The 21,854-nt window shown below is 37.5% G+C and overlaps 1 protein-coding gene across 1 annotated transcript; it reads left to right on the forward strand.

Annotated features, from left to right (window-relative positions):
- Positions 1–683: 683 nt before the first annotated feature.
- Positions 684–18,180, forward strand: LOC309712308 (integrin alpha-M-like). The gene is made up of 30 exons (XM_082543019.1): positions 684–806; positions 4,675–4,777; positions 4,954–5,057; positions 5,436–5,506; positions 5,725–5,839; positions 6,143–6,270; positions 6,367–6,512; positions 6,915–7,065; positions 7,875–8,025; positions 8,465–8,538; positions 8,709–8,829; positions 8,918–9,057; positions 9,153–9,299; positions 9,390–9,599; positions 9,693–9,826; positions 10,378–10,520; positions 10,623–10,777; positions 10,891–11,016; positions 12,039–12,112; positions 14,692–14,833; positions 14,922–15,020; positions 15,139–15,218; positions 15,303–15,389; positions 15,482–15,551; positions 16,354–16,452; positions 16,565–16,645; positions 16,769–16,879; positions 16,959–17,072; positions 17,175–17,285; positions 17,413–18,180. The coding sequence occupies exons 1-30, from the start codon at positions 770–772 to the stop codon at positions 17,509–17,511; spliced, it is 3,423 nt and encodes a 1,140-aa protein (XP_082399145.1). The 5' UTR covers positions 684–769; the 3' UTR covers positions 17,512–18,180.
- Positions 18,181–21,854: the final 3,674 nt, after the last annotated feature.

Genomic DNA, 21,854 nt, shown 5'->3' on the forward strand with positions numbered 1-21,854 from the left:
GAAGTGTCTTGCCCAAGGACACAACGACCGAGACTGTCAGAGCCGGGACTCAAACCGGCAACCTTCGAACTACAAGACAAACTGCCAACTGCCAGAGTACATATTTAATCCAGGCCTGGAGACCAGCTCATGCTTCTTGCAAAAGTGGCACATTAGCAAATTTTCTCACAGATAGTATGAAACAGTTCAGAGGAAGTCAGATGAAAAGGAGAAATGGACTTTTTATTTTTAGATTCTTTTTTTTCAAGAAGAAGGTTTTCTAAACCATGCTTTGGTGAGTTGGACAGACACTTCAATTTAAATGTTTTTTTACATTTTCACCACAGTACTATGAAAAGAAGTTGACACTGTAATCTCAATAAACATTTTTTTAACCAACACTTTTAGTTTCACATCAGCAAAGAGGAACAGATATGAGAGAGTTTTTATTTTGCTATTTCTTATTTTAAATAATATTCAAAATTACACTAATTTGATCTTGTTACCCTGAAACTAATAAACTTTCTAGTCTGTTTACTGTGAGTTTTATTATTATTTATTTGAAATTAAGAGGTTAATTCACATTAAACCATTCCACCACAGTGTGGTGTAGCATCAAACAGACAGTCAGTGTTGCTCCTCCTACTTAAGAGTTCCTCTAAATGAACCTCTTACATTGGAGCAACTGTCTCATGATTTCTGCATGTTGGTTTCATCTCCTTCTCTGACACTATCAGCAGAAGTAATACTGAACTCATGTGTCATTTATGTTTTTCATGGGAGTAACACAATGAACTGGATAATTAGTGCTACACTATTCTCGTCAGGTAAGACAACTTTGTGCATTCTGAATTTGTCTTTTGTTCTCCAATTATAAGTTTATGCAAAAAGTGAAAATATGACTTTAGTGTTTGTACTAAATAAAGCACAGTGACATTTTTCAGTGAAAACACTATATATTTCTTCTGGTATTAAAAAGCAGGTACGACATATTAGAAGGGAAAAGATATCATTTAGAATTACATTGGCAATGGTCATGTCCTTACTTACATTTCATTACTGCTGAATCAAACTACCTGCTGAACTCTACAATCAGCTTAGTTTGACTATAAAAATACCTTCCAAACTAAAATGTTTTGTTTTTCTGTTGTTGATGTTTACGGAGTGAAAAAAGCGTTTCCTAAATAGTCATACTGAAGAAAGTAACTTCTTCATTATTTATCAAAAGCAAACAGTAGAACTGGACATGATTTCATGTGTTCATTTGACATATCTGAATGTTTTATTCAGTGCTACACAGAATTGGAAGCTTTTCACATAAGTGTCACATCATACTTTGATTTATGTTCTTATATCTTTATATTCTGTCACTGCATCCACCTTTGTTACTTTTGGCTATTGTTTATTTTATGACAGAATATAAATTAATCTCTGTGTAAATTAAGAAGAAATGTTAATAATAAAAGAAAAAAAAGAGCAAAGGCTGAAATAACTCAAAACATGTTTTATAGTTTAGATTGTTCAAAACAACCACACTTTGCGTTCATTACTGCTTTGCACACTCTTGATGAGCTTCATGAGGTCGTCACCTGAAATGGTTTTCCAACAGTCTTGAAAGAGTTCCCAGATATGCTGAGCACTTGTTGGTTCTTTTGCCTTCACTCTGCGGTCCATCTCATCCCAAACCATCTCGACTGGTTTTTAGGTTACTGTGGAGGCCAGGCTATCGGGTGGAGCACTCCATCACTCTTCTTGGTCGAATAGACATTATACAGCCTGGAGGTGTGTTTGGGGTCATTGACCTGTTGGGGGAAAAAAAAAAAAAAAAAAAAGATGATCAACTAAATGCAAACCAAATGGGATGGCATGTTGCTGCAGGATGCTTTGGTAGCCATGCTAGTTCAATGTGCCTTCAATTTCGAATAAATCCCCAACAATATCACAGCAAAACATCCCCATACCATCAAATCTCCTCCTCCACACTTCATGGTGAGAACCATGCATGTAGAGACCATCCGTTTACCTTTTCTGTGTTGCACAAAGACACAGCAGATGAAACCAAAGATCTCAAATTTGGACTCTGACCAAAGCACAGATTTCCACTATGTTCATTCCTTGTGTTTCTTGGCTCAAACAACTGTCTTCTGCTTGTTGCTTTTCCTTAGTCGTGGTTTCTTAGCAGATATTCAACCATAAAAGCCTGATTCACACGGTCTCCTCTGAACAGTTGATGTAGAGAGGTTTCTGCTACTGGAACTCTGTGACATTTATCTGGGCTCTAATCTGATGTGCTGTTCACTTGTAATTTCTGAGGCTGGTGATTTGGATGTCTGTATCTGTAACAAATGGGGGCACTAAAGCGGTCGTGCCAGAATGTCGTGCTAAAAAGAAAGATTCTTTAAAATACAAGGGGGAGCAAGCAAGTCAGATACCACGGGCACAGAGATGAAGCAGGTCTGATCAGAAACAGTTTATTACTAGGCCAGGGAGCACAAATAAAAACACCCTTAAAATGTACGTAATTAAACGTTGTCAGTCTACTAAAACTAAATAAAACAATTCTAAAACTACCATTTTCTACATTCACTAAAAACCCCCTGCTATAATTATGCCACATGTTCATTATGGGTCCATCAGCAGGCCAGGAATTCCTTCTTTAGAGCAGAGTCCACGCCAGCCTCGTCTTCAGCAGACAAGGAAGAGCCTCCCATCTTCTTGTCCGTCCACTGGCCCATCACATCCCAGCCCAGCTTGCGTTCTGCACCCGAATCCATCATGTGATCACCGCCACAGCTCCCCTTGCGTCGGTGTCCTGTAAAATAACAAATAGGGGCCAGAACAATGGTCCCAGAAGCGGCCCTGGCTCATGGCCATGGCGACCCTCTCCCAACCCAGCTGCACCCAGTAAACAACAATAGAGACTCTACTCACAAATGGAGGCAGAGGTAAACCTCTGCCCTGCTGCCAATCACATGCGTTGTCTCCTACTGTTGCCGTTCCATGAGGTCAGGACTGGATCGCCGCGTCACGCTGGCCATCTAGCATTAACCTTCCAGTCTGGGGCCTCTCTCCTTCAGTGCTCATCTAGCCTGCTTTTAAAAGGTCTTTACACAGCTGATAGGCCACCTCTGGACACACCCCTGCCTCAGCAGGTGGTTCCTATCAGCTAATTTGTCCCATGTGTAGCCAGTCCACAGTGGATTTAAAAACTACGTCACATAAAACACTAAAAACCATGCAATAGAAACAAAATAAAACCATGCAAATAAAATGACACTCATAAATAAACACTAAAAATCAGAATAAAAACAATATACAAGATAAATATAAATTTCCACTGTGTGACATATCCTCAGCAGCAGAGGTGACTTGGGGACACCTTAAAAGTTTTAGCAATTTTTCAGATTGTCTGACCTTCAGTTCTTAAAGTAATGATGGACTGCCGCTTCTCTTTACTTAGCTCATTGGTTCTTGCAATAATATGAATTTTAACAGTTGTCAGATAGAGCTGTCAGCTCTGTGCTAACCTGACTTCTGCACAACACAACTGATGGTCCCAACCCCATTAAGCATGCAAGAAATTCAACGAGTGAACCCTGAAAAGGCACAGCTGTGAAGTGAAAACCATTTCAGGTGACTGCATCATGAAGCTCATTAAGGGAAGGCCAAGTGTTTGCAGCGCTGTCAACAAAGCAAAGAGTGGCTGCTTTCAGGAATCTAAAATATAAGACATATTTAGAGTTATATATTTTTTTCTTTGCTACATAATTCCATATGCCTTACTTACTGTATTTGATGTCTTCAGTATGTATATACAGTGTAGAAAGGACCAAAAAATAAAGACAAACCACTGAATGACAAGGTGTGTCCAGACTTTTGACTGGTAGTGTCTATCACAAGTTTTTTTTCTTTATTCCTTTGAAAGCCACAAAAAACAAGTTGAGGGTGTCATGCTGATGAGGAAGAATATTAGATAACCTTATATTTCTGGAAACTAAGACATCATGAAGCTGTCATTGTTGAACAAGCAACAGTGCTACATGATGTCATACTGACTGTTCTTATCATGCCCAAAAAAGGAAGGCTTTGTTTTTTAACAAATATAAACAACAGGACAGTTTAGGTGTTCCGTTTTTTTAAACAAAGATTTTGTTATGTGTGGTTGTAGATTTTCACTATAGAATGATTATGTCAGAAAATATTTAACTACAGCGAAATTTAAATTAAAATTTTTATGGGGAAATTTGTTCTGAGTCACAGTGTTCAGAACTTTAAAATGTCTGGCTTTGGTGCGCTCTAGTGGTAACAACATAAACTTATGGTTATAAAAAAAGATAAAAATGAATGCAATGTCACGAAATTAATATATTGTTAGTTCTTATTTAGTGTTTATTGTTACTTGTTTTTAATATAGTTTGCTTCCAGTCTAAAAAGGGCCAACTGAGTGCTTGCCGGAAATGTAAAAATAAAGATCATTTTTTGAGCTTGACCACTCTGAGTCCAGTCTTTCCCTGTCGCCAAAAGAATTCAAAAGAAAGGAATTTAATAGCAACTGATATATTATACATGTATACTCATATACTATTTACAGTTTCCTATGTGTGATGATAATTAGAGGCCTGTAACCACATTATCATCCTTTACAGTGGCTTTAAATAAAATTACTGATGTCCTTCTTAATTCTTTGATTCTCAGTGTTAAATGCTGCAATTTGTTTCAATATTGATCCTGTGGCTTGGAAGACCCTGAGTAACTCTGCTGCTGGTTTTGGCTACCAGGTGGTGCAAAGACAATCAGAGTAAGTCAGGACATGCATAGTTATGTTGAAAGCGGGTTTACAGCTGCATGTTTAACATTACTGCTATTTCTTTTTTATTTATTTACCATCTCTGTTATGCTATATGGACATATGGAGTTTATTTAATTAGAGTTTGCTTTCTAGACTTACATGATTGACTGTATTTATTTTGTCAGTTTGCTCGTCAGTGCTCCACTGGAACAGCATTCACAAAATGGAAGAGGGGAAATATACAGCTGCAAAACCTCTTCCCAAAACTGCCAAAATATACAGTTTCAGGGTAGGTAACCATTCATTTCTAAATGTGCTAAAACTCAGATAGTATTTTGCCATAAAAATAGATATCCATAGATCCTGTCGCATACATTTGTTTAAATCAAATCACAGTTACAGTAGATTTCCATATTAGATATCTTAGTATGTAACGTTCAGCCTTAAAAATGAAATAAACTTTCCAACTGATGATAAAAACAAGAAAACATTTCTTAAATTTTGACAATAGTGACGAAGAAAAGTAAAACTGAGTTTTGTTTTGCATTCCTTCATTTTGAAAATAGTTTGTAGTTACTTTGTAGTTCTCAATTTGAATATTGTTTTCTTCCTTACACAAAGTGTATTTTAGGAGTGTTTTAACACATTTGTAATGCTTTCAATACAGCACCAGAGTTTGCAGTCAACATGTCGCTTGGTTTGTCAATGAAAAGTGATCCGACAGCACAAAACACTGTGGTGAGTTACTTAACTGCAGACATTACCAGTGATTGTATCTCTCTATATCTATCTCTATATCTGTATATCTCTTTGTCTCTCTCTCTCTCTTCTTTAAATAGACTAAAAGTCAGCAGATTTTAAAGAGTTGTGTCAGAATTTCTAATTAATAATTGTTTAAGTTACAAAAAAATACTCAACCTGCTGAATTATGGCATCTTGGCTTTGTCTCCTCTCAGGTGTGTGGTCCAACCATTCCGAAGGACTGCAGAAGTATCACCATGTACAACGGTGTGTGCTTTCAGATGGAAAGTTTCAAAAGGATCAGACCACCCATACCTTCTTCTCCTCCAGGTAACAGTAAATGGTCTTTGCCTCTCTGTCTCTGTTTCTCTCTCTCTTAAACACACACACACACACACACACACACACACACACACACACACACACACACACACACACACGCACACACCATGTATATCATTACTCCTGGTACCTGATTACATTTAGTGATGCCCTCTAAAATGTTCTAAGGGGACACTTTAAAGGGACTATGTTTAAATGTGTGGTATTCACTGACCCTTGGTAAAGGGTCAGTGAATGCCATGCAAGATATGAGTTTAAAAAAATATAATTCTGAATCCATCTCTTTGACAGAGTGTAGAACACAAGCAGACATTGCCTTTCTGTTGGATGGTTCAGGCAGTGTAGATAATACTGATTTTCAAACAATGAAGAAATTTGTGAAAGATCTAATCGCATCATTTCTCTCAAGTGACACACAGGTGAGCAGCTGCTGTCTCTCTGTCAGCAAAATCATAGCAAAGACATAAAATAGCTACATTTTTATTTCTATTAAGTATTTTTTCTCTCTTTTTCAGTTTTCTGTTTCCCAGTTCTCTAATTCACCACAGGTTCACTTTTACTTTAAGAAATTTTCCTCATCTGGATCAGTGGAGACTGACATCAATGACATCAGTCAACAGAGGAGAGCTACTTACACAGCCAGGGCCATCAAACATGTTGTGTAAGTAATGCAGTTATAATAGTGAAGAAGTGCAGATACATACTTTTTTTTTCCATAAATCTGATCACATTAAGTACTGTGTGGACTGTATGACTGAGGGAAGCCTTTTAAAAGACACACTGTACACAAACTTGTGCTTCAGAGTGTCATCTTCTACAGAGAAGATGATATGGCCCCAACTAAGGCTAAATTCAAATATTTGCTGAGTTTAATTTGATAAAACAAACAAACAAACAAACAAACTTGTATAACGTTGATTTGTACAAAAATGTTAAAAAAAATTGCCAAAGAGAATGACATGCAGAAATAATAATAATAATGCGGTTTACCTGATTGTGTATAATTTACAAGATCAACTGTAAAACAATATTTTGAATTGAGATTTGTTTTTTTATTTGACAGGAACAATGTTTTCACACCACAAAGAGGTTCCAGACAAAATGTCAAGAAGGTCTTGATAGTAATTACTGATGGAGAATCTCATGATCGGATTGATCTGGGAGATGCAGCACAGCTAGCAGAGAGTAAAAACATTGTTCGATTTGCTATTGGGGTAAGTACTTCCATTATTTAAACCTGCAGTATGTTGACTTTTACAGTAATAATGAGTTTTAATCAGTTGTCACACTACAGTCACATTATGCTGCCCTATAGGGAGAAAAGTCCTGAACCACTCACTCACTACAGCTCCTGAAGTTGCTTGGCCATAGAAACCAATGTTATGAAATTCCTGTCGCACAGTTTTTGTCTAAATGTTTCCACTTTGGAATAATACCACTTAAAGTCAATCATGAAATATACAGGCAGACCAAATAAAATTTGGTGACTTGTTGCAGCAGTGCGATCATATTACAGTACTACACTTAAATTCAGTGAGCTCTTTAGAATGACTCACTCATTCACAAATATTTGTAAATTCAGACTGCATGGCTAAGGGATTGAATTTTTTTTTGCCTGTAGTGATATGACCGAAGACACCCGAATTCAAAGATTAGGAGTTTTGGTTACATGCTGGCCACACATTTGTATATGCACCATATAATGTACATGTAGTGCATTTATTTAAATCAAAGCCAAACCCACTGACCATGTAAAATTTAAATGAAGTCTCTTAAATGAAAAAGCTGAATTACTAATGGAAACATGAGATATGTGTGTAATACAAATACAGCTAGTAGAGGAAAAAATATGTGTAAAAACTATTTCATAGCATGACATAAATGTTATCATGGATTTAGGTTCTATTCAGTGTTAGAGAGTTTAAAACCTGTTTGTAAATCAAGTGAAGTTTAACGAATGTATTTTAATAAAGTGAGCAAATAATTTTTGTAGTATGAGGACTCAAACATGTTTGTCAACAAGGTGGGGAACGCATTTGCTAACCCTGATGCCAAAAGAGAACTGGACACCATTGCATCGTCTCCCTCAAACAAACACGTCTTTCAAGTGGAGAACTTCGACGCACTTGAAGTAATAAGACAGAATCTGCAGGACAAAATTTTCTCAATCGAAGGTACAAACATAAATTTATTGTTACAACTTTGTTAAAATTCCTGTAAATGTTTCAAAAATTAAAATGATTGCACTGTAATAAATGCTACTTTCAGCCGCTCACTTATTCACAAGGGATTTTTTTCACATTCATTATGAGGATCTGTGTCCTTCTGGAATTGAAGCAGTTAACTTTCATTTGTTGTGTAAAATGCTACAATAAGAAGCAACTAAAATTAGTACATTGTATTAACTTTATTGTACTGTATTCAGTAAAGTCACCTGTAAAAGCAAATGTAACTTTACATTTTGTGAAATGAGCAATAAATGCTCAGTAGTTTTAAAATAAACTGTAATTTTTTTTAATAATTACTTGAAGCATAATAAAAAAAATGAACCTTCAAATTGAATTTGACTCATCGTGTCTCTCTTTTACCTTCTCATTTATTTTTCTGTTACAGGATCTCAAAGCAGTGGAGAGTCACTGGAAATGGAAATGTCTCAAGAGGGATTCAGTGCAGTTTATGTGCCCGAGGTAATTAAAACTACCTGAAATTCACCAGACAGTCTAGTCATAGAAAGAAAGATTCACATGTGCCTTTGTGGCAGTTTTTAAGTTCTAATGGCAAATACAGGTTAAACACAGTCTAGATTTTAAATGTAAAATAAATTGTATATAAAATGTATTTCCTGTCTGCACTGTAGGGAATTCAGATGTCTATTGTTGGTGCAAACCAGTGGAAGGGAGGCTACGTGCAATACACAACAGGAGGCCAGAAGCTGAAAACATATGAGGATGTGTCTTTGGAGCCTGACAGTTATCTTGGTAAGAATAGTTTGCAAAACAGACATAATTTAAAAGGACTAATCAGGAATCTTAATCTGTCTTCTCCTTTTGAAAACCAAAATTCTAGGTTACTCCATGGCGATTGCTAAATCCTGGCATGGCTCTCTGACAGTTGTTGGTGCTCCAAGATATAAACACAGAGGAGTTGTGTTTGCTGTTAACAGAGAAAACTTGAAAAACCAAAAGATTGAGCCCTTTTCATCACAGGTATTCATTTGTATTAAGACAGATATAAATTAAATTATAATTTCCATAGAAATTATTATCTCAGATACAAAAATAATAATATCTTCCTTACACAGTATCAGACTGGTGAATATTTTGGGGCAGAGGTGTGTACCATGGACATAAATAATGATGATATCACTGATCTAATCTTCATATCAGCCCCAATGTACATGGAGCCTGATAGAGAGGGAAGAGTTTATGTTTGCACATTAACTCGTTTGGTAAATCAGTTTTATCTACTGCAGTTAAATTATTGGGTTTATTTGTCAACTTTCTTAATGTTTATAAAATATTAACTCTCTTCCTTTTAGATTGTGGAGTGTAATTTTGATGATCCATTAATACTAAGAGGACATGCAGCTGTCAAAGGAAGGTTCGGCTCTTCTCTTGCTGTGCTGCCTGATCTAAACTCAGATGGATTCAGGGATTTGGCAGTTGGAGCACCTTTGGAGAATAATGGTGAAGGCAGCATCTACATTTTCCACAGTGAAGGAGGACGAATCAGTCCTACTTACTCACAGGTACACAACATCAAAGTACTCACAAAGATGTCTAAACTCATCTATCAAGTAAAGTCAATATTTTATGAAATCTGATTAATTAAAATATTTCAGAGAATTACTGGCTCTGAGGTCCAGTCAGGACTGAAGTTCTTTGGCGTGTCAATCAGTCAGTCATCTTTTGACCAGAGCGGTGATGAACTGCCTGACTTAGCAGTGGGTTCAAAGGGTAGAGTTGCCTTACTGAGGTAAGTCCAGGTAATGGTCAAATATTTAGGTACATTCTAAAGTTCATTATTATAAGAATGGCACATTTACAAATATATTTTATTAAGTTTTTAGTTTCTGACTTTCTAGTGCGCCCCAGTGTTTCCCTTTATACTCATACTTACCTCTCTGAATTATTAATTTATTATTTTCAGTTGTGTTTTGTTTCATTGTTTCCTATCTCCATCATTATCTGATGTTTTATACTGTCTGAGTCTCCCTCTGTTCCTTGTTGCATATTCCCTCTAAATAAATCCTGTGATTTCTGGTTTTGAATCCCTTGCTTTTTTTTTGCTTTTGTTTTTGTTTTGAAAGTATTCAGCATTAAAGCTGCCTTTTCAGTTTAGATATCATTTCTCAGGTCCATATTTTCTCTTCCACACAGCTTAACCCAGACAATTAGATAAAATCAAAAGTTCTCTTTCCCAAAGGAAATTCTCCCCTTTAACAGGAAGAAACCTCTGTCTGAACATGGCTCAGGCAGGGGCAGCCATCTGCCATGTCCTTCACACGTGTTCTTTTTACTTTCCAGATCAAAACCCATAGTAATGGTGAAAGCTGAGGTATCGTTTAGCCCAAACAAAATCCCTACACTGAATGTAGACTGCTCAAAACCATTAGAGAATACAGCTGAAATTTGCTTTACTATGAGCAGAGTGTCTACAGTCGGCACAGGTTAATCATCCTTCTCTCTTTTTCTCAATCACTGCACATCATTTTATTTTTAATGTATTTAAACTTGCAACATTAAAATCAAATTATATTTCTCTATTTTAGCTCGAGCAAGGATTGATTACACTTTAACACTGGATGCCACTCGCAAGCCTCCAAACAACCGAGCTTACATCAGTGGGAAACAACGAGAGCAGTCTGGATCAGTTACTGTTGACTTAGGAATAAAAAAATGTTCAACTGTAAAATTCGTCATTGAGGTAAGATCTAATAGCAATCTTAAAATCCTTAAAAGTCATTAAACTTAAGATTTTGTTTAATTAACTTTACTTTTAAGACTCCTCCAACATTGAACCTAAACCTCTTCTTGCAGGCTTGCCCCGAAGACGCTCTCAACCAACTTTCCAATGAGCTCAAATTCACGTTTGATGGTTCGGCCTCAAACACCAACCTCAGACCAAGTCTTGCCCCGCAGGCCCAAACAACAACCACTCATCCTGTAAGTAAACCTTTAAAAACCCTATTAGCTGACCAACTGAGGCTAGTCTTTATGAAGTTATGAGAAACTTTTAGGTTTGCCCTTAACTTTACTGAATCAATTTTATTGTAGGCATGCAACTGACTGATACTTCTTTGAGCGACTTCTGCACAAGTACTTGAAGTAAATGAGTCATCATTAATGCAGTGACGACATGTTTTAAGCTGAGCCCATGAAGGCCTTCTGCCTGTTCAGAAATAAATATCAAATAGAAAAAAAAATGTGTTTTTAAGTCACACATATGACCTTCCTCTTAGTATTTATGTATGAATACAAAGCTGACAGCAAAAAGCAAATATGAAAACCTGCAAAAAGAGACTTTCAAGCTATCGCCACGGTGATTCTACTTTAGAAACATGAACAGGTAGAAGCAGAGGCTGCAGCCTGACAGCTTATCATTTTGTTACATGTTGAACTTCAGGGTCTTGCTGCTGGCCTGAGGTCGACATTCACTCAGCTAACATAACTCTGAGTACTTGTATCAGCATGTTGTCTGTGCAGGTGATTGCAAAGAGCTGAAGTTGTGTTAGCAGCATAATGCAGTTGTTTCTGTCCATGATGCATTTTACACTTTACCATCATGCTCTCAATCTTTATAAATAAAAATTAAAATAAAAATCCTTCTTTTGGTTCATAAAACTCCAGAACAACTGCTTCCTCAGTCTCTCAAAAAACCTCACATCAGATCAAGTGCAGCTTTTTGAACTGTTCCCACAATTAGATTAGAAGTTTGCTAAAGGGAGGGGTTTCTGTTACTGTGGCACTGTGTTTACATTCAAGCAGTCTCAAAGTCCTTTTAATTTGTGCAGGGTTGCAGTTATTAACTGTGTTTTTTGTGTGTATATATTAACTTCTATTTTTATTTTGTTGATTTTATTGCCCGTAGACCTACATGTGGTTGCACATTGGATCACCATAAAACCACTTATTTAGTCTTTAAATAATTTATAATGTGTACTTTTCCATCATGCTCTCTTCCACAGTTAGGGTTTGAGATCAACTGCGGCACTGATAACAAATGCGTTGATAACCTGAAAGTGGATTTCAACTTCACCAGGTGAGTCACAGTTACAGTGGGATGCAAAAGTTTGGGCAACCCTGTTAATAGTCATTATTTTCCTGTATAAATCGTTGGTTGTTACAATAAAAATGTCAGTTAAATATATCACACAGTGATATTTGAGAAGTGAAATGAAATTTATTGGATTTACAGAAAGTGTGCAATAATTATTTAAACAAAATCAGGCAGGTGCATAAATTTGGGCACCACAAAAAAAGAAATTAAATCAATATTTAGTAGATCCGCCTTTTGCAGAAATTACAGCCTCTAAATGCTTCGTGTAGGTTCCAATGAGAGTCTGGATTGTGGTTGAAGGTATTTTGGACCATTCCTCTTTACAAAACATCTCTAGTTCATTCAGGTTTGATGGCTTCCGGGCATGGACAGCTCTCTTTAACTCACACCACAGATTTTCAATAATATTCAGGCCTGGGGACTGAGATGGCCGTTCCAGAACGTTGTACTTGTTCCTCTGCATGAATGCCTTAGTGGATTTTGAGCAGTGTTTCAGGTCGTTGTCTTGTTGAAAGATCCAGCCCCGGCGCAGCTTCAGCTTTGTCACTGATTCCTGGACATTGGTCTCCAGAATCTGCTGATACTGAGTGGAATCCATGTGTCCCTCAACTTTGACAAGATTCCCAGTCCCTGCACTGGCCACACAGGCCCACAGCATGATGGAACCAGCACCATATTTTACTGTAGGTAGCAGGTGTTTTTCTTGGAATGCTGTGTTCTTTTTCCTCCATGCATAACGCCCCTTGTTATGCCCAAATAACTCAATTTTCGTTTCATCAGTCCACAGCACCTTATTCCAGAATGAAGCTGGCTTGTCCAAATGTGCTTTAGCAAACCTCAAGCAGCTCTGTTTGCACTGTGAGCAGAGAAAAGGCTTCCTCTGCATCACTCTTGCATACAGCATCTCCTTGTGTAAAGTGTGCTGAATGCTTGAACGATGCACAGTGACTACATCTGCTGCAAGATGATGTTGTAGGTCTTTGGTGCTGGTCTGTGGGTTGACTCTGACTGTTCTCACCATTCGTCGCTTCTGTCTATCCGAGATTTTTCTTGGTCTGTCACTTCGAGCCTTAACTTGAACTGAGCCTGTGGTCTTCAATTTTCTCAATATGTTCCAAACTGTGGAAACAGACAGCTTAAATCTCTGAGACAGCTTTCTGTATCCTTCTCCTAAACCATGATGGTGAACAATCTTTGTCTTCAGGTCATTTGAGAGTTGTTTTGAGACCCCCATGTTGCTACTCTTCAGAGAAAATTAAAAGAGGAGGGAAACTTACAATTGACCCCCTTAAATACTCTTTCTTATTATTAGATTCACCTGTGTATGTAGGTCAGGGGTCACTGAGCTTACCAAGCCAATTTGAGTTCCAATAATTAGTTCTAAAGGTTTTGGAATCAATAAAATGAAAACAGTGCCCAAATTTATGCACCTGCCTGATTTTGTTTAAACAATATTGCACACTTTCTGTAAATCCAATAAACTTCATTTCACTGTCTCCTGTATGATATATTTAACTGACATTTTATATTGTAACAACCAACGATTTATACAGGAAAATAATGACTATTAACAAGGTTGCCCAAGCTTTTGCATCCCACTGTACAAAACTTAAGCTTTGCTTGTGCGTCTTGTTTTCTTCAAATGTGTTGTTATTTGCAAGTTGTACTTAATGTCACTTAACTTGTCCTTATACAACCATTATTAATATTTTTGAAACTGATGACACTGTTGTTTTTGTGCTACCCATATGGAAAAGAAATAGAAAAAACTTATCAAAGACTTGCATAAGATGTGGCCTACTTCATATAGTGAATCATATAAGGCTTGTATGATTTACTAATGAAAGTGGCCACTTTCTCATTACTTTCATATATATTTTCAGTAAGTATCCAAAACATACAAGTTTCGTTTATATAATTTTTCAAGGGATCTTATATCTGTTTTCACTCCTGTATGCTTTTCATACAAGTTTCACACAAGACAGATACAAATTTATAAGATTTATGTATATCTTTTCCATATGGGGTGGAATCGGGAGGACGGACAGCAATAAGACGGTCACTGAGAATGTATATAAATCTTATACAATTTGTATCTGTCTTGTGTGAAACTTGTATGAAAAGCATACAAGAGTGAAAACAGATATAAGATCCCTGGAATAATTATATAAACGAAACTTGTATGTTTTGGATACTTACTAAAAAAAATATATGAAAGTGTCCACTTTCATGAGTAAATCATATAAGCCTTTTATGATTCACTATATGAAGTAGGCCACATCTGATGAAAGTCTTTCACAGGTTTTTTTCTATTTCTTTTCCATATGGGGAACCAGCAAGTATTAGAATGTTAACTCACTAAGAAGGGACAAATGTTTTTTGTTTTTTTTTCACTTTTAGCATCAGTATCTTAGCAAAGCAATTTACCTTACTGTTTGAGCTGGAAAATAACATGGTTTATCAAAGCTCAAAGTGCATTACATTTGGAATACTGTGACATTAGTATGGTTCTAGTCTTGTCTTGTTTTGCCTTGTTCTCATCAGGCTTTGTACTCTGTCAGATCCTCAGAGGTTAAAGTGGGTATTGAAGAGCTTTTGAATGTCACAGTCACAGTGGAGAACAGAGGAGAAAACTCCTACAACAGCCGTGTTATTCTCACGTACCCAGCTGGACTCTCCTACAGGAAGTTCACAGGTCAGCAGGTAAGGCATCAGGATCAAGTCTGTTTTAGTTCATCACTGATCTGCTGCTCTCCCAATCCATTCAGCAGTCATTTTATTCCTAATAAAGGGAAGGATTGAGTGCAACTCCGTGGACAGTGAAGATGGTTTGTCACAAGGAAGGACAGACTGCACTATTGACAAGCCAATTTTCAAGAGCAAAACTGGGGTTTGTTTCTCTTTTTTTAATTGTATTTGTACAGAACATCTTTTATCTCTTTCTTTTTTCTGACTTTTGCACAATTTAAAGACAAAGGGAAGTCACTCATTTCTCTCATTCAATTAAGGCTTCCTTAATTGTCTCCTATGGGATTGAAACCCATAGTCAACTTGAGAGGAAGATCTTTGTCACTGCAAATGCCACCAGGTACTGTTGCTTTGGTACAGATACTCTTAATTTATGCAACAGCACCACAGATACAGAACAGATTTTTTTTCTTTTCTCTTTCAGTGGAAATCAGGAGCATGCACCTACAAGTGAACTCTACAAAAAGAAATCGATTGATGTAAAATACAGCATTTTTATGACATTTGAAAGGTGTGTTGTTATGTTTGTAACAAAAGAAATCACACAGTAACAAATGTTCTATTACATAATGTATATTTAAACCTCAAAATATGTCTGTTTAGCTCACTCAGCTATAACAATTTCACATTTGGGAAGAACGATTTGAAGAAACCAGTCCAACAGTCTGTTAAGGTAAAATATAACTTCTGTCTGTGAAGGTTCTCAGTCATCCAGGTCATCGTAGTCTAAGGAGCTTGGAAAGAGAAGCGTCTGGACTTCTTTGAGTTGCTTGAAGACGTTTCACCTCTCATCCGAGAAGCTTCTTCAGTTCTAAGGTCAAATGGTGGGGAGTCCCAGATTTAAACCCAGTGGGAGTTTCCCCCCAAAGAGGGACAAAGGACCCCCTGATGATCCTCTACCTAATCACATGAGCCAAGGTGTGAAAGTGGGTGTGGGTCACAATCAGCCAGGGTTTCGGGTGAGCTCATTGTGAAACCTGGCCCCACCCTATCATGTGATTTCCTGAGGTCAGATGGCCCAGGATGTGAGTGGGCGTTAAGGCGTCTGGGAAGGGATCTCAAAACTGGATTATAGATGGCAGACAGTTGGTGTCGTAAACCCCCGTGTCACTTATTGTAGCCAACCTTTACATGGAGGAAGTGAAAAGCAAGGCTTTTGGCTCTTTTAAAGGGAGAGTACCCAGTACCAACTTTCACACCTTGGCTCATGTGATTAGGTAGAGGATCATCAGGGGTCATTTGTCCCTCTTTGGGGGGAAACTCCCACTGGGTTTAAATCTGGGACTCTCCACCTTTTGACCTTAGAACTGAAGAAGCTTCTCGGATGAGAGGTGAAACGTCTTCAAGCAACTCAAAGAAGTCCAGATGCTTTTCTTTCCAAGCTCCTTAGACTATAACTTCTATCCTCTTTAAAAGTTTATTGTATGATTTAGACCTAACTCTAATTCATTTTGTCCTTTTCTTCATTCATTTAGGTCACAAATGATATCAGAGCGCTTAATTTCACTGTGGTGATCAGGGTTCCAGTGAGGCTTGGTGAAAAAGACATTTGGGTGGATTTGAGCAGTCTACAGGTAATAGTTATGTAATATATGTTTTAGCTGCTGAAACTACAAATAACTTTATTGTGGATGGATGCATATGGTAAAATTAAGGCCAATAAAACTTAAATCAAACATATGTCAGATTCCAGACTGTCAGAAAGGAGATGACGAAGAACCAAGTGTCAGAGATTTTGTTACAAAGATACAAAAGGATAAAGTGGTGGTAAGTATGCATCTGCGCTTTACCTGTTCAAATTTAACCTAATTGTAGATTTAAACAAACAAACAAAAATCACATTACACTGGCTCACAGCTTGTGTTGCATCTTCTCTTCTTAAAATCACAGGACTGCTCTGTAGCCACATGCAGAGTGTTCAAGTGCAACACGTTCCTGGACAGACTGCAGAGTACGACGTACAAAATCTCTGCCAACATTAGTTCACGATGGATACAGCAGGTAACTGGAGGGATTTTGGGGTTAAATGAAAGATTTTTTTTTTTTTTTTACAACTGTTAAGCTTTACATTTTTTCTTAGATTGGACTTCAATCTGCTAAATTCCTCTTGACCAGCACAGCCAGTCTTGATTACGACAAAACCCAGTACATCTACTTTTCAACAGGGTCTGACAACAGTCCTCCTGTTCGCAAGGTGTGTACACATTATTTTCTCTCATTTTACTTATTAAGAGTAAAATGAGAAAAAAAAAAAAGAGTTTCATTGGTATCAACATCCTGTCAATTCATCCCTCAGATTGAGGCAGAGGTAGAAGTTTACCCTGAGCCAGATTTCACCAAAGAGATCGTTGGAGGATGTCTGGGAGGGTTGGCTTTTCTGGCCTTACTCACAGCTGGCCTGTATAAGGTGAAAGACTCCTCTTACACTTTTTCAACTAATCAGTTATAAAGGTTTTAGAGAACATATCCTGTTGAAAATAGTTTAATGGTTATTATATTTACTCATATACCTTGGGTTTTTTTTGCACTCCTAGGCTGGATTTTTCAAGAGCAAATACAAACAGATGATAAATGAAAATGCTGCAGATGGTCCGAGTCCTGGGACTGATGCAGGCGCAACCCTACCAGAGTAAAAAAGATCACATATGTAGTTGTACATTTAATTTATATGAAATCTATAGATCCTCTGGATAGTTTTAGGAGTGAACATGGTACGTAGAAATGTCCATTCTACTACATTGCTTGCTGTGTCTAATATCACTCATATAGTTTCCTCACTTGTGGTCAAGACATTGAAAACAGGCTCACAATACTGTATTTTGTGAGGAATCCTTCTGCTCACCTTTCAATTTAAATTACTGCAAACATTGTACAGTGAAACTAATTGTCATGCCATCATGTACTGTAAAACTTATCAAATTCAATAGATACAGTTAAAAAACACTTTGCTTGCTTTAAAAAACTGAACTTGTGAAATGTGACTTGCTTTGTTGAGAAATAATGGACAGGGTATGCAATGTTTTAGCTCTGTGATGTGACTTTGTATAAAAAGTATTTCTCATACGACAGTGTTTGTCATTTGCAATATGTAAAAAAAAAATTGTTTTTGGTTTCATATGATGAAGTTATAATTAGAAAGATGTTAGAGGAAACAATTCGTTAAACAAGTACTTGGAGCAATAAAACACAGAGACCTTAGATCTGTCTTTTCAAACGTGCACGGGTGAGGCCCAAAGGAAACCCATAACAAAAGATAACAGCAGTTTATCATAAGTTTATTAAAAGAAATCATTTTTATACAACATATTGTCATGTTGTCTTTGATGCATGGTCAATCATCCAGATAAGAAAATACTTGTAGACATGACAACACGGGCTTGATAACATGAAACACACAGACAAGAAATACAAGTCATACTGACACAGAGAACAAGAGCAGACTCACACAAAGGGACATAGATGAAAACCTAAACCAGAATAGCACTCAACTATAAGAAATCAAAAATACAAAATGAACTCAAAATACTGTGTCACAGACCCAGCCCCTGATACACAGAAACAGCAATTTGAAACAACAACATTGCAGATGTGGAAGCAGAGCAACTGTGGACGAAAGTTTCGGCCTGTCTTAGCAATCCAAAGCACCCAGCATCCAACATCAGCATGGAAGAGAGGAAGGCACTCACCTTGGAAAGAATGGTCTCGTATGATGTTACATCTCTTTTCACAGAAGCGTTCGAAAGAGATTACAGGATGACCCCAAATTCAGCAACAGGACCACTCTCTGCAGCGACCAAGTGTGATTGCTCTTTGAACTGTCAGTATGAGGGACTTTTAAAAGTTGATGTGTACCATAAAGCAATGCATAGTGATCAGTGTTTTTAAAGTTTGACTCTCATTATCAACTGGAGCACAAAATGGGTGTCATTAGGATGCCACAACACAGAGCGAACACAGATGTCCACAGACACAGCGGCCAGGGAAGCAGAAGAACATCATATCAAGAAGGCCCTGAGTAAATGTGCTTATCCCAGCTGTACATTTGTCAAAGCTGGGAAAGCACCTAAAGAAAGCTCCAGGTGATCCAGGAGAGATGAAGGACAACTGCTGTTTAAGTGAAAACCCTTAGTGTCAGGAATATCGATTCAGTTCAATTTTATTTATACAGCGCTAAATCACAACACAGTCGCTTCAGGGAGATTTATATTGTAAAGTAGACCCTACAATAATACAACAGTTGAGATGCATTTTCTCTAAACACTGCATCTCTGTGAATTTTAAACCCTAAAACATGCAGCGCCAAAATAGGGTCTACCCCTAGGATCTGGTCCTCCGGCACAAAGTAGAGTAATATAGGAGGATTGCCATGATTTATACATTGTATCATACAGATGATGTGGTATGCTTTGGATCATGAGCTGTTCCACGCCTTCTCCATACTTTTTTATGGCGAAGGTGTGGAAATGCTATACTTTTATACTTTTTATCTATAAAGCTTTATAACAACTCTGTGCCAGGTGAACACGACTGTCAAGTATAAGGCTGCCAAAAATATTTTCACATCATACCTTAATTTTGCTATTTCTCTTTGGTTTAAAATATACATGTTATTTAGGAATAGAATTTGCCCTTCTCACTTACATGATGTCAGTCTTAGTTTTGCTGGTTTTAACTAACTTCCGTTTTACTTTTCTTTGTTTATATATAGTCTTACAGAGGAAGGGAGGATCCATCTGCTTCCTCCCCCAGCCTGCCAGCTAGTGTCACCGACTCTCATCCAATTCTGACTAATCTGAAAAACTCACGCTGTATGCGTCATTAAAAAAAAAAAAAAAAGAGTCAAGCAAAAAAGAAAAAAGTCAAGTGCAAGTATATCAATATCTATCTATCTATCTATCTATCTATATGTAAATTACAATCACCACTACAGAACTTGCAGGGATTTTTGTTGTTCTTTGTTTTGTTTTGTTTTTAAGAAGGGATCTATAGTAAAATGTAATAATAAACTAAAAAAAAAAACCCTGAGCTAAATCTAAATGCAGTGAATGACTGTTCCAAAGTCACGCTGCCACAGACTGAAAAGCTTAGTCCCACCTTAGCCTTGAATCTAATATGTGAACAAGCAGCTGATTCTCAGCCTCTGAACCAATTCTATGAGCAGCAGAGATCTTGGTAAAAAGCTGGGATAAATAGTCTGGAGCCTGGGTGTTTAGTGCTCTGTTTGTGAGAACAACAATTTAAAAGAAAGTTTTAAATGTACTGGAAACCATGGTAAAGAATACAGAATGGGACCCTTGTGAGCTCGCTTGCTGGATCATGTTAATATTCTTGCCGTAGCATTTTGTATGATAATCTAGATTTTTTTTTTGTTTAATAATCTAAGCCATTAAACAAGGCATTAGTTTAATCTAATAATGACAAAAAAGAATGAATAATTTTCTCCATTTCTCCTAAAGAGACAATATGTCGCAATTTAGAAATGTCCCTTAAATTAAAAAACAGGAACAAAAAGTAGATGCTACATGAGTATAAGAGTTTAGCATTTGAATAAACTAAGAGCCTAATTTTAGACTATAAATCAGGAGGAGCTATGATCATGATGCTAGTTTTGTTTGCATTTAGGACATGTCTCAGGTCTGTCATAAAACCAGAACCCAAATGTAGGACTTCAAAAAAAAAGGTTTCAAATGAGAGTCATGTAAAAAGTTATGAATTTTCAAGTTTCGAGGCAGGTTTAAATGGACCGACACTTCCAAACTCGGGAAGTGACCTGAGGACCTTGGTCTGATACAGTGTCCTTGGGGATGTCGTGAAGCCATGGTTGGTAAGTAACTGTGCTGTTTCAAGGGCTGTGGGGAATTTTGGGAGAGGAACAAACTGGGCAGCCTTGAAGAAACAGTCAACAATGGTGAGAATGGTAATATTACCTAAGAAAGGAGGTAAAGCAATATGGGACCACGGTCTACCAGGAGTGGGAACTGGTCTTAGTAGTTTGGTGGGAGGTGAGCTTGAAGTCTTATTCTGTGCCCAGGTGGGGCAAACAGAGACAAATTCCTGGACATCTCTGGCCAAGGCTGGCCACCAGAACGAGCGCTGTATGAATGAAATAGTGGGATTCTTACCAGGACATCTTCCACTCGTCTCCTTTCCTGATCCTGACAAGATGGTAAGCATTACTCAAATCCAGTTTAGAAAAGATTGAATGTGCATGGCAACAGAGGAAGTAGGGGTACTTGTTTGTCTTATTCAGGCCTCGGTAATCAAATAATACAGTGATGGAGAGACTTGTCCTTTTTCTCCACAAAGAAATATCCGGCCCCGGAGTGTAGAAGTGGAGAGACTGATTATACCAGCAGCTAAGGAATCCATGATATACTTCTCTATAGCCTCCCTCTCTGGTTTAGAGAGGCTGTAATCTACGCCGGAATCATAGGGGCGATGAAGTGGAAGATTGTCAATGGAAAATTGTACCTAGTAGTCAGTATAATCTTTTAATGATATAAGTTTGCATATGGTAGAATGCTGCATGTAATTATTTGTGTGTAGAAGTATATAGTTGGTGGCATATTGAAAGATTGTCTCATCCTAGGAGGTCTGTAACATTCTAGGGTGTTCACCCCCACATCCTAGGAGCATGAGAGAGGTCGTACCTTGTCTTATTGTTTTACGGTAGGATTAACGTAGCTATATTTGTTTTAGACTAAGTGCCTTTTGGTTTGATGAACTGCTGGACTTCGAGACCAGCAGGTTTAGGGAAGTCTTTATGGGGTCACACTCTGACCCCACACACACACACACACACACACACACACACACACACACACACACGCTCACTGAAGTATAAAATAAGGACCGAGGCAGTTTCTCAGCGCGAGTCTCTCAGTCTGGAGGCTGCCCTTGCTAGCAAGAAGTTCTGTGTGTTTCTCTTCTCTGAGTCTTTACTGAAGAAGTGTTTTAGAACATTTTCCTTAACATT

This window comes from Aulonocara stuartgranti (assembly GCF_965226115.1).
Source record: "Aulonocara stuartgranti genome assembly, chromosome: 8".
Taxonomy (NCBI): Eukaryota; Metazoa; Chordata; class Actinopteri; order Cichliformes; family Cichlidae; genus Aulonocara; species Aulonocara stuartgranti.

What these genes read in the sequence shown, in the direction of transcription:
- LOC309712308 (XM_082543019.1), top strand. Translation starts at nt 770, where the DNA reads ATGAACTGGATAATTAGTGCTACACTATTCTCGTCAG. An exon ending in GTGGATTTCAACTTCACCAG is followed by an intron (nt 12,113 to 14,691) that starts GTGAGTCACAGT and finishes GTACTCTGTCAG; the next exon opens with ATCCTCAGAGGTTAAAGTGG. An exon ending in TTTTCAAGAGCAAAACTGGG is followed by an intron (nt 15,021 to 15,138) that starts GTTTGTTTCTCT and finishes CATTCAATTAAG; the next exon opens with GCTTCCTTAATTGTCTCCTA.